The sequence below is a fragment of the Catharus ustulatus genome, chromosome 22 (assembly GCF_009819885.2).
Source record: "Catharus ustulatus isolate bCatUst1 chromosome 22, bCatUst1.pri.v2, whole genome shotgun sequence".
Taxonomy (NCBI): domain Eukaryota; kingdom Metazoa; phylum Chordata; class Aves; order Passeriformes; family Turdidae; genus Catharus; species Catharus ustulatus.
This window is the reverse complement of record NC_046242.1, coordinates 1113689-1127731: the sequence shown is the minus strand read 5'-3', so window position 1 is coordinate 1127731 and position 14043 is coordinate 1113689. Positions and strand designations below refer to the sequence as shown.

Below are 14043 nucleotides of genomic sequence, written 5' to 3'. Positions count from 1 at the left end.
TAACCTTAATTACGATACACCTACCAATATGTACTAGAAGAGGAAGAGAGAAAGAGGGGGGGAGAAATTCACTACACTACCATCAGGACAGCACTCTTACAAGATAAGCCATTTTATACACTATTAACATACAACAATGATCAACAAAGAATATTCTATGAGGTGACAGGGAATGGAGAGGAAAACCAACTGGTAGTACAGTACATCATCAACATTGACAAAATAGCAATAAAAAATTCCCTGGCACACACTGAATCGCAGGGAATTTGGTTCGTAGTCTTTTTTTTTTTTTTTTTTTTTTAACCTTTTTATTTTTTAAAGAATTCGGTTTTATTTCTTTTATTACTTGATCAAGTCTCAATATTTAAAAAGCGTCCAGCATTTTGCTTAAACCTGGTTGTTCTGAAATAAGAAAAAAACCTAAAATATTACATAAAAAGCATGATTTTTTTTTTTTAAAAACAAGAAAAACAAGGTTTCTCCTTTCGGTTAGCAGTATGGTGCCTTGTTTTGTTAAAGATGCCTTGCTCTACCTTGTCTATTGAATGTCTACATTAGTCTACTTGTTAGTAAAATTTACAAAAATAGGAGTGCAGCAGCTCTTTTTAACAAATGTCGCATTCAGTGTCTTATACTGGCTGTACCTAAAGTACCAAATTTATAAACGTAACAATTTAAAAAAATATTAATAAAACTTGTCAATATTACGTTAAAAAAAGAAGAAATATATCCACACTACAGTATGTTCTTAATGCCACCTACCATGTTGTACTTCTAGTTTGCTGTTGCAGGCCTATTTACCAATATTAAAAAAATTAAATTAAAAAATATCCTTCATAAGTTTCCTCCCCCAACAGAGGACCATATATATAACAGCCAAATATTAAACATGTGCAAATAGGAAACTGTCAGTTTTTCCCCTACCAGTCACAGTGCAATGATGTTTTATACTTTATTTCTTTTAAATTCTGTTTATAACTACAATAAATTAAAATCTTCCGTTGCTTCTAGGGTGAAACTTGTAGCACTGAGGTATTCCCAAAAAAAAAAAAAAATTAAAAAAAAAAAAAAAAATCAAAACCAACCAAAGTTGCTTTCTAATTTGATAATACAGAAAGTGATGGATAATAAAGGAAACCATGCAAGCTGGACACTGCTCTGCCCACACAGGGTGCCCAGAGCAGCTGAAATGACTGGACAGCAAGTTGATCTAGTTTAAAACAATGAATACAAAACAAAACAACCAAAAAAAAACCAAACTGAAGGTGTGCTTTGAACCGTAAATGCGTTAAGTAGGAAAAGTCGTAGCTTCTTGATCAGTTTTGGGAAAAGCAGGTTTTAAATTAAAATAAAAATACCACTAGACTGTTCCTTTGTAAGCTGTGCACGTGTGAGAGAAGCTGCTGGGATGGACTGGGCAGACTGGGAGGGTCCCACAGCATCACAACCCCCCGGGCCAGCTCCTGCAGCCGCTCCCCAAGGCTACAACTCCAACTTCCTCATCTTTTTCCATCCATTTCCATAGAGAAACTGCCTTAGGCTGACTCCATCACAAAAATAGGTTTTGTATTTCTCTTTCTTAATAGTTTCTATGTAGTTAATGGAATTGTATTTACAGCATTTTATTATTTTTTCTTTTTTTTTTTTTTTTTTTTTCAGAATTCACGATTTCAAAAAACCTTATATCACCTCTTTCAACAACAACAAAAAGAAAAGCACTTATATAGAAAAAGGACGCGCAAAAAGTTTGTCGCCCTCGCCTTATTGCCGAAAATAGAGAGAGAATTAAGGAACCAAGACGCCACAAAGGAAAAGAAGGGCCAGAGAAGCTGCTGCTCCCCGCTCCCCGTGCCCTGCCAGCCCCCCGAGGCTCCTGTCACCATCTCAGCATCCTTTAAGCAACAAACACTAAGTAAAACAGAGGGGAGGAGGAGGAGGAGGAGGAGGAAGGGGGGAGGAGGGGAAGAAAAGCAAAATAAACCCCTTAATATAACAGTTACACTATGGTTAGGCTCTGGCTACGTACACAAAGAATTCGACTACGTGGCTACGAGACTGTGTCCAAGGGCTACGGAAAGATGTGGGGTGGGAGAGGCTTAAAAAGAGAGGGGGGGAACCCATCGAGAAAATAAAACCAACAAGAAATGGGTTTTATATACATACTTTTAAAAGCTGTTGTTTTTATAGTACAGCAGATTCATGAGATGATGAGAGAGATTTTTAAACAACTCAAGTCCTTCGAGTGCCACCTCCGGTTCGCGCTGGCGGTGATGATGGTGATGGTGATGAGGATGATGATGTAGTGCTCAAAGTCTGATGAGATCACCCAAGCTGGGCCCCTTCAGAAACTTCGCCCTGTCTTGCCCGGACATCCAGAGAGACTCTGCGTGGGGAGAAGGTGCACAGGGACACAGGAGAGGGACAGTTAATTGAGGTGCTTTAGGATTTTTAATTAAAAAATAACTCAATGTGTTTGCAGGTCACAGCCTGCCCCATCCAGCCCCAGGGACTGGCTGGAATGACAGCCCCCATGGGAGAGGGGGTCTCATGTACTCCCTGCTCTGATTGCCAGCTCCATCCCAGCTAAGCCTGGACTGGGGCTTTGCTGAGGGCTGGGCTGGTTTAGGAACAGTGCAAAGTGAGTTGATGCAGGGCCAGCACAAAAAGGGCTCCTCAGGCATCTGTTATGCCATCAATTCACGTGACTTTGGTAAATTGAGTTCTCTCTGAAGTACCTGGATGGTGACAAGTTTTACCTGGGCACACTGAGGCAGCCAGGATTTATTTTATTATTTTATCCTGGAGCTTCAGCCTCCAACACTCCATCCCTGCCAGAGCTTAACGCTGAGATATATCATGTATAGGAGAGATTTAAATATTTAAATACGAGGATGCTCCCTGGTCCTTTTGGGATGACCTCCAAAACCCATCCCCAAATATCTGTGCTGGGGGTGAGGTCCCAGCAGCTTCCTGCAGGGATGTGGGAATGGGATGTGGGAATGGGCAACCTGCAGCTCAGCCAAATCCTGCCCGGGGATGCCAGGACTGCAAGCCTTTCAAACTCAGTGTTCCTTGAGGAATTAATAATAAGGCTCATTTCCTCCTCTCAAAATCCATTTTAATTAGTAATGAGGACCATTAAAAGCACTTTGTTTTGAAGTCGTTAATGGTTTGAGTCTCAAGGCTGGGCAGCGAGCGCTGGCTGCAGTGCTGGGTGTAAGTGAGGAGTGATTACAGCCCATCAATCTGCCTGGCTGCCATCAGCACACGTTATTAGCCTGACTTATGATGTTGTGCTGGGGCTCCAGCTGGCCCTGGGTACCACCTCAGCACTCCAAGGGCCAGGGAACGTGGAGGGCTCTGACAAATGGGACGCTCAGCAAGGGACGGCTGGATCCAGCCACACTGCTCATGGCACTTCTCCTTTTCCATAAAAACACTCCTTGCTGGAGCAAATCAACTGACAGAACAATTCCAGGTAATCTTGGGGGTGTGTGTGGAGATGGAGATTAAACAAACCCCCTTGATCCACTGGTGTTCAGGTACAAATCTATTTTTATGGAGTTTAAAGTCTCTGAACGTTTTCTGCAGTTCTCAGCCCCCCTGACTAACTTTAATTCTAATTTCATAGACTGATTTTTGAATGTGAATGATGTGACATTGATCATGTAGTGCTGGGCAAGAGGCAGGGGAATAAAATCTGTCACATCCATTCCATCTGCCTGTCCGTGCTCGGAGCTCTGCCATTTAACTGGGATCACTTCTGCTTCTCATTGCACTTTCTAATCTGTTCCATTCCGAGTGTTAAGTATATTTGTTTGCAAAGATGAATATGCCAAAGGCCAAATAATAATAAAAAATAAAAATTAAACATTTAATTAACTGGAGCTTAGTTCAAAGGGTAGGAAACTGGCAGCGATCCAGGGCTGCGGTGCTCAGGTAATGCCTTTAATTTAATTTGCTCAGGTTTAATTTTTTTTTAATCTTGATAATTGCTCTATGGTTACAAGTTACAATGTTATCTTTTAGCTGTAATATTTGGTACAGCACTTAATTAAGAATGATGGTTTCTCAGCAATAAAGCAGTGGGGCTCAGCTATTTTTAAACCAGTGCGCTGGGAGCAGATCTCTGATCCCACTGGGATTCTGGCTGCTGGCACTGGGGGTGATTCCCCACAGCTCTCTGGGTTTTCTGCCTCTTCAAATTATTGCAAGAAGCATCATGAAGATGGAAAAGTGACTTTTTGGGGGGTTTAGCTTTGGATCTGTCTTCCAGTTTCCAACCCGTGAGGTTGATTTGAGTAACACAAATCACAGAAAGGAATGATTAAAGGCCAAGGAAAGACGAAATGAAGATAAAAAATTGTCCACTTAAAGTAAATATAGGGGAGATGGTAGTTCAGCACAAAGTACAAATGGGATATACTGTAATACCTCCAAGTGAGATGGCAACCAACCATGTGTAACGTTTCAATGGTATCCATTTGTAAAAGCCGTTGCAATCAAAGGTCCCTAAAATTGTACAATTGTTAAGTTCATCAGTGCTCTATACACGGGAACAGCTGATTATTAATTTTGCCAAGAAATTATCAAAGGACTTGAAAGACTGTGTTGCCAGCATGAATAGGGATTTCCAAGAGCTGTTCTGGTCACCAGGTGTGCTCAACCCTATGGTCACCTTTCCAAGACCATCATCTTCTCATTCCCCCAGGTGCAAAAATAAGCGTTGGGGTTCTCCCTTCTTTGTTTTTAAACCAGGGTTAGTAAATGGAAGGTGTTAAATAAATATATATGTAACAAAAGCTATGGGATTCTTTGCAGTTATTGGGGGAATTAAGAGGCTGCCAATCTGCCAGTCAATTATAAAATGGTTCTTTGGGAAGTGTTAGTGCAGACAAATCTGGGTACCCAGACCTGGACCTGACATGCTGTCACTTGAGAAATGGGGATGTTGCTGAGACCAAAGTGCCCAAGTTTTCAAGCACAAACGGGTTTTTAGGTGAAAAATGGAAATAAGGGGTGTTGTAAGTGGTGAGAGGCTCCTTGCAGAGCACTAATATTCCATGTTTGTGCTAGAATTGACCTACAGGGATTGTCAGGTCCAAGGTGTGACCACAGGAGGGTCAGGCTGGGATGGGAATCAAGCACAAAGCCAGGCAGAAGGGTTTGTTTGTATTTTTTTCACAATAAAAACAACACTTCCAGGAACTTTGTCTGCACCACACTCCTGCTCCCCCATCCAATTCCACCAGGGAGTGAAGTTCTCTCGGGGGAACCTCATTGTCCAGGAGACACAAACCAGCCCCTGCTGCACCCCAAAAGGGCAGAGGGGGTGCCAGGGGCAGAGCCAGCCCCATTCATGCTCACACACAGTGACACAGCCAGCGCAGCCTCGATCTGTGCCCTCATTAGTGCGCTCCAGCCCCAGCGTTAGCAGCGCCTCCCGCCAGCCCCGCGCCCCGACCGCGGCTCCAGGGGACGCCAGCACCGCCTGGGACGGCCCCAAAGGGCAGCAAACGGGCCAAGAGGAGCAGGACCTGTCCTGGACCCTGCTGGGGGCCCCACCAGCCACGTTAATGAGCTAATTAGCTCGTTTTAGGGAGCAGGGACTGCTGCTCTGCCAAAGGGTGGGTTGGCCAGGAGGGGTAGGTGGGTTGATATAAAACCCACAGGGACAGGCAGGGATTTAAACCCCGTATTTATGAAATTTGAGACAGGCCATGTCTGGCTGCAGATGGCTCCAAAGGAGTGTCTGCACCAAGAGATGTTTGGGTTGGATATTAGGATATAATTTCTTCAGTGCAAGAGTGATTAATTTTTGGAGTGGTGGAGCCACTGTAAAAGTGGCAATTTGTGATTTGGTCTGAATCACAAGACAGGGATTGGTCAAAGCCCAGCCTTGACCACTTTGGAGGCTTTTCCAGCTGACCAATCCTGTGCTGACAGTCGGTGCTCACCCCTCCAGCAGGTCGGGGCGCGAGGGTCACCCCCAACCCCAACCCCAAACCCCCAAACCCCAAACCCCACACCCCAGCCCTGCCCTGGCCGGTACTTACGGCGATGCCGTGTCCGAAGCCGGAGCCCGGCTGCGGGCTGGCCGCACTTATGTAGTTCCCCACGCCGGAGTCCTGGCTGGCCGTGCCGTACAGATCCGCCACGGGCCCCGGGCTGTTGGCCCCGGGGAAGCCTCCGGGCCGCGCTGGGTTGGAGCCTGCCGGGGAAGCGGGTGCGCCAAAATTCGGTTGAGCACTGTAGCTATTCAAGACTGGTGTGCAGAGAATAAAGCTGGGTATGAGGCCAGACGCCGGGCATGCACCGGTTTTACAAAGCCAAACACCAGAATAAACAGCCTAGGCCCAATTCTAACACTTAACCAAGGCCATGCGAGAGGAGAGCAAGTACTGGAGAAGAGTCAGCCCGGACTACTACGAAGCTTAGAGCTCCAAAAATATATATATGGATATATATAAAAAATAAATCAAAAATAAAAAAATAAAAAAGAACAATCATTCAACACACTACTGCAACCAGAGACTGGAGGTGCTCATTTTCACCAAATTATCACAAAATATAATAGGTATTTTTCAACATCTGACTTGATGCTCATGCAGTAGTAACAAGTTCTCTAGGTCTGGGCACGCCGAGACAGCATTCACATCCCATGCAAACTACAAAGGAACTAGTTTGAGACTACACATTGTGGTAATATTGATATTAAAATGTTGACAGCAAATAACTTGAATCACGTCTAGGAAAATAGTTTTTTGGATCCATTCGATACTTTTGGAAAAAACCCGCCCTTTTAGATCAGTAAGCTGTAGAAATAGTTCAATAGTTGATTTTTTTTTTTTCTTTAAATGATATGGAATGGAACAGTTTGGATTTTTCTCTTTTAAATATGACCAAGGAGACTGTTGTTTTATTTAGTTTTTTTTTTTCCTTTTGATTTGGAGAGCGAAGACCTACCTTCGTCTCCAAAACCATGCTTGGGACATCAACCAAAATTAAACAAATAAATAAAGATCAAAAGCAAAAAAGAATTCCAGAGGGTGGATGACAACTCACCTCCTAATGTGGAAAGTAAAAGAAAATTTAGTTTTTTTCCTCCCTTAATTTTTTTTTTTTTTGAGAAAGAAAAACAATGTAAATAAGAATGAAACGGAAGGAGAAATTTAGATATTAAAGCATGTTGGATGGTCAGGCTTCTGGCATTTCTCACGGCTGCTCTTGGATGTAGAGTTCATGAGGAAGAAGTTTCAATGCAAAAGAAAAGTTCAGCGGACTGGGAGGAGCTGGATGGAGATGGCTGCGGGAAGCTGGAGCTACACCTGGCTGGAACCTGGGAGTACCTGGGGCACAGGGAGCCCGGTCTGCCACACCCCCCGTGCGTGTCCCCAGCGTGGGCAGTGCCAGGACATCACCACAGCCTGCCCCCCACGCCCTCTGCACCCTCCAGGCTGCCCCAGGGCTCCTTCAGCCTTTGCCACTCCCCACTGACCACACAGCAGGTCACGCACTCAGCTGGCCTGGAGTGACCCCTGCCCAAGGGCTCAGAGCTGCACGGACTGACCACAGGGTTCTCCTGGCCTGGACCCAGCCTGGAGCCAGCCCTGTGCTCTCACCAAGGTGCTGTGGTGGCCACAGGCTGGAGCTGCCCTGCCCTGGCCCCGTCCCCTGCATCGCCCACCCAAGGGTCCCCAGCTCTCAAACCAAGGAAGGGACACCTGGCAGCTGGGGGCTCTGTGGTGACAGCAAAGTCAGCCCTGGACAGTAAATGATTCACCACAGCTCTGGTAGCAGGGGAGGGTAAGTAGGACATCTAAGCTAGCAAGTTAAAAGAAATAAGGCATGAGAGAGTAAACAGATTTTGGACTTCGCTGGCAAACAAAGAGCCTTTTTTTATTATTAAAGATTAAATGTCAAGATAACATTTGGTCTTCTCACTCGTGGAGAAAAATACCCAGCTGAGATGTTCCAAAGCCCTTTATTACTAGAAGCCAGCACTTTCCCCCCTTCTCTTCCGCTGGTTCAATAAAATGGATGTGAATTTTCCTGCCAAGTCACACAGAAAACCCAGTTGGCTGCTCGGAGGGACAGCGGGACACGGCACGGCCGGGGGCATCCTGTCAGCAAAGCCCTCCTGCAAACCCCAGTGCAGCTCCAGAAACCTCCAGAACAACCAGCTGAGGGAGCAGAGAGGCTCTGTGAGCCCCCACAGCCCACCCAGCCTCTCGTGTGCATCTCCCCAGGCTGCAGGTCAGGGTTTGCACTGCAGGAAGAGCTGGCAATGGCTCCTTCAGGCAGGGAGTGAAAAGGTCATTTTTCATCCACTGACCAGGGGTTCAACACTGCTCACAGCAGGGAAAACCCTGCCAGAGCACAGCTGGGGAGTGCTGTGTGCAGGCTGGGATGCCCTGGCACCTCTCCACGTGGTGCCTGAAAAACTCCACAGGAAAAGCTGGGAGCTCTTCCAGAGCCAACACTTCGCACCAGACCCTATAAATAAAACAGGAAGCTCCCATAATTAGCAGGAGGCTCAGAAAACCATATTTTAATGATTTGCTCAGCCATGGTTAAGTGTTTGTGTTCTTCCAGGAGCTCAGGTGAGCTCACCTGGAGGCAGAGGCACCTTGACCACAAAGCAAAGGGACCCTGAACAACCCCCCCAGAATGCAAACCCTGACGTGTTCTGGCAAGAACTACCTGGAAACAAGTTTGTTTTACACAAACCTGGAGTACCCTGAGACTAAAAGGAAGAAGGAAAAAACGCCTCTAGACTCCAGATACTGCATCACTAAGAAAAGTTAATACTTTTTGGAAACCTGTGTCCTTATGACAAAATTCCTGATGAAAACTTCCTTTCAGAAACTGTCCAAGGCTGCTGTGAACTGTGGGAATTGCAGAGCACTGACATTAATTCCTTGCAGGCTGGAAGGAATTGGAGACTTTTCCCCTGGCCACCAACATCCCATGGCAAGAACAGAAACTGGGGCAGATGTTTGGAAGCTTGCTGCTGAAAACCTGCCAGGGGATTGTGCTGTCCATGGAGGGGAGGGCACCACTGACTGTGCACCAGGAGCAAAGCCTGACCTGCTGCCAGGTCCCAGGGCTGAGCTGACCATGAATGACTCTGGATCAGCACTGACTGAATGGCAGGGCCATCTTCTCCCCTTCCAAGAACTGCCAGCACTCAGGAAGTCCTGGCAGCAAAGGACCCATTTTGGTCCCATTTCCCAACCAAGTGCACAGGGAGCCATCCTCCAGTGGGCACCTTCACAGCTCCAAGGCTTCCTCTGTGCAAAATTCACAATCCCAGGTGTCCCCAGCAAGCCCTGTGACAGATCAAGGTCAGGAGAGTTGAGGGAAAGATCAGATGTGCCTGTAAGTCACAGCCAACCACCTTTCATTTTCAGCCCCAGTGATCCTCCATCCTCTGGGCTACAGGAGCTCCTTCCTGTGCCAGGGGAGACCAAGGGCCAGCAGCCAGGAGCTCTGCCAGGGATGGAACAGGGCAGGTTCGTGTCTTGCTTCCTTCACTTTGAATTTGCTGTGGTTTTTCCTGCAGAAAAGACTCTGAGCCTGTGAATTGTGATCAGCAGGTGAATGTTTGCCTGCAGGTCAGAGGGACAGGCTTTGGAGAGCCTCAGGCTTGCTCTGCCCAGTGCCACAGTGACTTGGGCAGCACTGAAAAGCAGTGAGGGAAAGCGAGATGGGACACAGAACGGTATTACAAGAGTGGGGTCATAAAGCAGCCCCAGCAGGGTTTGTTTTTCAATGCCAGTATTGGTGCTGGTGGAGTTGGGAGCTGCTGTGCAGGGCTGGCACAGCAGGAGCTGGACCTCTTCCTGCAGAGAGGCTTCATTACCAACCCATCCTCCAGCAGAGTGCCTCTATCCCCATTTAGCATGCGTGTGAGATGCCTCTCCACGTTCTGCCAAGTGATTTATGTCAGGGAGCCAAGAGCTGGAGCCCAGAGCAGCCCAGGCTGAGGCAGGGGCAGGGGGCTCATCCAGAGCTGCTCCTGCACTCTGCCACACTCACACAGACCCTGCTGGCACCTTAATCCCTGTCCAACAAGAAGGGTCACTGCTGCAAGATAAACTCCCTGCATGAACTCCTGAGGAATTTCTAAGTGAGCATTCCTGCTGACATTTCCCAATGCTGCCAGGCCTGGGCAAAGCTGGAGGCTGGAATCCCACCCAAATAAACTCAACTCAGCCATGAATGATGAAGGCAAAGAGGAAGGGAAAAGGAGAAGAAACGTGAGGATTTTGACATTAGTGTCCTACAGGGGAACTCACACGGTACTGGGATGACAGTCAGGCCCTTGGGGATTAGTAAATGAGACCTGATGACAAAGAAAACACTCCAGTACCACTAAAATACACTGTACTTCAAAGGCATCAAAGCAGGGGCAATCTGCACAGAGGACTAAGAGACACTGCTGGGGATCACTGTCCCCTGCACACAGCCCCCATGGAGCCTTGGTGACACCTTTTCCTCTCCTACAGCACCAAACCCCAAAGACTTAAACACCTTTGCAGGCGTGTTTATCATAACAAACATGAGTATTTTAAAACTAAAACAAAATCCAGGTGAGGAACAGTGAAGAATCTGTGTCTGTGGCACTGTTCCCTGCCACAGTGCACAGGTGAGGAAATCCTCAGGAAAAAAGAAACCACCACAACTCAGTGGATTTCCTCTTTGAGCAGAGGCAGGATATTCCCTGTCCCTGGGCAGCCATGCATGGGCAGCTCTGCAGGGACAGGGGAGCTTGGCAGTGAGGGGTTAAAGTAAGATTCACTGATTTTAGAAGCCTTTTCCAACATAAATGATTCTATGATTCATCAGAAATTCATTTTTCATCTCCTATCAAGCATATCCTACAACCAGAGCTGGACATCTCTTTTCTCCTTCAAGACCCTCCTGGTTCCTGCCTTGCCCCACTGCCCTCAGGCTGGATTCCTGTGCAGGTTCCTTCACAACTTGTTGATCCAGCGCTCTAATTTCTGGATGACTCTCTCATCTGCCATAAACAGCCACGCACAATTTGGCAGGCATTTCTACCATCAATGTTTATGATAATAACTAAACGTGCTTGAAAGCAGCAGGAAATTTTCAATATAACTATCATTAAGACAAAATGCTTTAAATCAAAGCCATTACCCACCACCAAGACTCAAAGCTCACAAGATTAGTCTGTTTTTCTATCTTTATGAAAAATTCATAGAACATGCTGCAAACATCATCTTCCAGCTCAGAGGAGTAAATGATATAATAACACTGAGTGCTGCCAACAGGGATGGGAGCAGGCAGGGCGTGGGGGCATGGGCAGCCCAGGTGGGACAGGGGACTGTCCCCCAGCCTGGTGGCATTTCATTTCAAAGCCAGGTTGGACTAACCTGGTGTAGTGCAAGGGGCAGCTCTAGAAAGTCTTTGAAGTCCCTTCCAACCAGCTCTAGGATCCTATGAATTTATGAATCTGAGTCACTTGGGTGCATTTACTGCTGGGTTTTAAGAAAAGCCTGTCACAGAATCACCTGTTCTGAGGCACCCCAGCCTGCTGTGCTGCCTCTGCAGCCACCCAAGCACGACTGCTGCAGAGGACACAGAGCAAAACCACAGTGGGAGCTGTGGGGACAATCCCACCTTCCTTGGGGACCCTGAGTGTCCCAGGGCACAGCAGTGATGGCCACGCTGTGGCATGCATGACTAACAGAGCAGCACTCACAGCGTGACGCTGATTCCTTAAATAACCAGCACAACTTCAGCACCGCATGCAAATCTTACATCATTACTGCTCAGAGCCTTATAAATACAATTAGCAGCACTGCACCCGTGTTACAGATCGCCTGGCCAAAGCTAATTCCTTGTGCAGTCAGGGCTGAAGTTAATGGGAGTTTGTACCTTGCTTTTCAGAGCTGCTAACAACCAGAATGTCATTTACCCAGGACTGGATGTACAAATTAATGCCAGTCTGAAATAAGACATCGCTGCTCCTGGTTCTCAGCGGCCTATTCAGGCTGCAGGAGTGCACTGAGAAATAAAAGCTCATATTCAGGCTCTTTTTTTTCCTATAGCAATCACCTCACAGAGCTCCAAACCCCTTCATTTGTGGTCAGGCTGAGCATTGCCTCCTCGTGTCTGAGCTCTTCCAGAGCGCGGTTTCTGTCGCAGGCAGCGTGTGGCACACCTCGAACTCGGATCAATGCTCCAGCTCACAAACGTCTCAGAAATAATGAGCTGGAAACACACAGATATTCTGGAGAATAACAAGGTACAAACAGCTCCCAACTCGCTGGAAGGGAAAGTGGGAGACAAACCAGAAAAACAAATAACGCCGGCGTCAGGATGAGAGCTGCCATGTTGTACATCTCTCATGGGGACCTGCATCCCTCTGCTCCAAGCAGACTTGAAAAGCAAACTCTCCCTCTAAGAACCCCGTGGCAGACACGGCTCCTCTGCAAGTGTGAAGAGCTGCAGATGACAGCTGGCTCAGTCCTGAGTGGAAAATCAAACGTGAGCGCTGCGCCTTCCCTGTCACCCCGACACGCTCCGTAATGGGGAGCAGCCAGGCTGCCCCAGGTTATCCCTCCCCTGCAGGGAAAAAGGAAAATACAACAACTGTCGGGCTCATCAGCAAAATAAGTGGTGATGAGACTGAGACACACCGAGATCTGCCCTAACAAGGCACTGTCTGTACGTTATTTCCTAGCTGCAGTCACACTTTCAAAGGTTGTTCTGCCTCTGCAGCCCCTTCGGAAAAGGCTTCACACATCAGAATATCGCAGGGTAATGACAGCAAGCAGTGGGTGGTGAGCTGGCAATTACTGCTGGAAGTGAGTGGGAGCCAGGAGGGAGGGCTGAGTGCTGCCCACCTTCCTGAGCTGGGCACGGTGGTGACAATGGCACCTGGGATGGTGTGGCACCTGCTCCTGCTGCAGCCCTGTGTCCTCCTGCCAGCACAAAACAACTGCTGAACTACCTGAGATGAGCCAGGAGCAGAGCTGGGCAGCTGCCACAGGCTGGGCAGGACAAAAAATTCACCTGGTGCAGGTGTTTTCCAAGCCCACTGCTGCATGTGGAGCTGCTCTCAGCACATCCAAGGCGCCTCCACATCTGGAAACCGCTGGTGTGCACCAATTTGCAGGAGAAAAGACACAGAATTCAGCACATTCAAACCCAGCTGCTGTAATTGTGCAGTTATGCAGCAGGACAAATAACTGCACTTTGCAGCTCAGCTGTGATTTTTTTGCCCACGATCAATATTTATTGCCTAATCCCATTTTCCATAGCGTGTGTTAGCGGTGTCACTCGCTCAGGGCACGGAGGCCACACAAAGATCCGCTCTCAGGAGCTGCAGTCAGGGAGCCAGCTCTTGTCACTGCCTCACAAAAGGATTTCCTCTCGAGCAGCTCATCTTTAATCATTATAAAAGCACAGAAGTTTAATCCATTTTTGATGTAAGCGCTAATAGCTTTGTGTCCTTGAAGTTCAAAGTGGTCTTCGTGCATGTCGCTAATTAGCCGAGCAAGCAGCCATTCAGCTTCCTCTCATGTTTCTAATTAGATCCTTAACAACAAACAAATGTCGACCTTACAAAGGCTCTGCTACGATTCCCTCCATTAGTTAAACAGTTTGGGAGGGATGTGCTCTGTGCACCCACAGCCCCCCAGCAGAGCATTCAGGGCTCTGTGCTGGGCTGTTTGCTCTTTGGAGAGGTTCTGCCCTCCTGATGGTGTTTTCCAGGGGTGCTGAGCGCCCCAGGGGTGATGCAGGGAGCAGGTGAGCACCCATCAGCCCTCCCTGCAGGCACCAGCTCTGTTGGAACTCACAAGCCAACCAAAGGGGCAGATAAATGCTGTCCTGTAAAGTCATTTCCCTAACTGGCTCCTGCCAACTTAACTGGTTTTACAGTTTATGATGTGATTAATGTTTACATACTTCACAGGATCACAGAATGGTGTGGATGGGACCTGAAAGCCCAGCCAGTCCCATTCCTTGTCCCATGGCAGGGACACTTTTCACTGTCCCAGTCTGCTC

At 47.4% G+C, this 14043-nt stretch overlaps 1 protein-coding gene across 9 annotated transcripts in view; it reads right to left on the bottom strand.

The window, feature by feature from the left end:
- Nucleotides 1–279: 279 nt before the first annotated feature.
- The window catches only part of MSI2 (musashi RNA binding protein 2), a 199003-nt gene continuing 185239 nt past the window's right edge, over nt 280–14043 (bottom strand). For 3 of the 9 annotated variants that reach the window (XM_033078594.2, XM_033078597.2, XM_042779895.1), the window contains 3 exons: nt 6057–6265; nt 4435–4512; nt 280–2383 (listed from right to left, as the gene is read on the bottom strand). In XM_033078594.2, the coding sequence (XP_032934485.1) occupies nt 4471–4512; nt 6057–6265 (251 nt within the window). In that variant the 3' untranslated portion in view covers nt 280–2383; nt 4435–4470. Of the gene's footprint in view, nt 2384–4434; nt 4513–6056; nt 6266–14043 lie in introns of those variants that run through there. The other 6 variants (XM_033078598.1, XM_033078600.1, XM_033078601.2 and 3 more) reach the window with 5 other exon arrangements.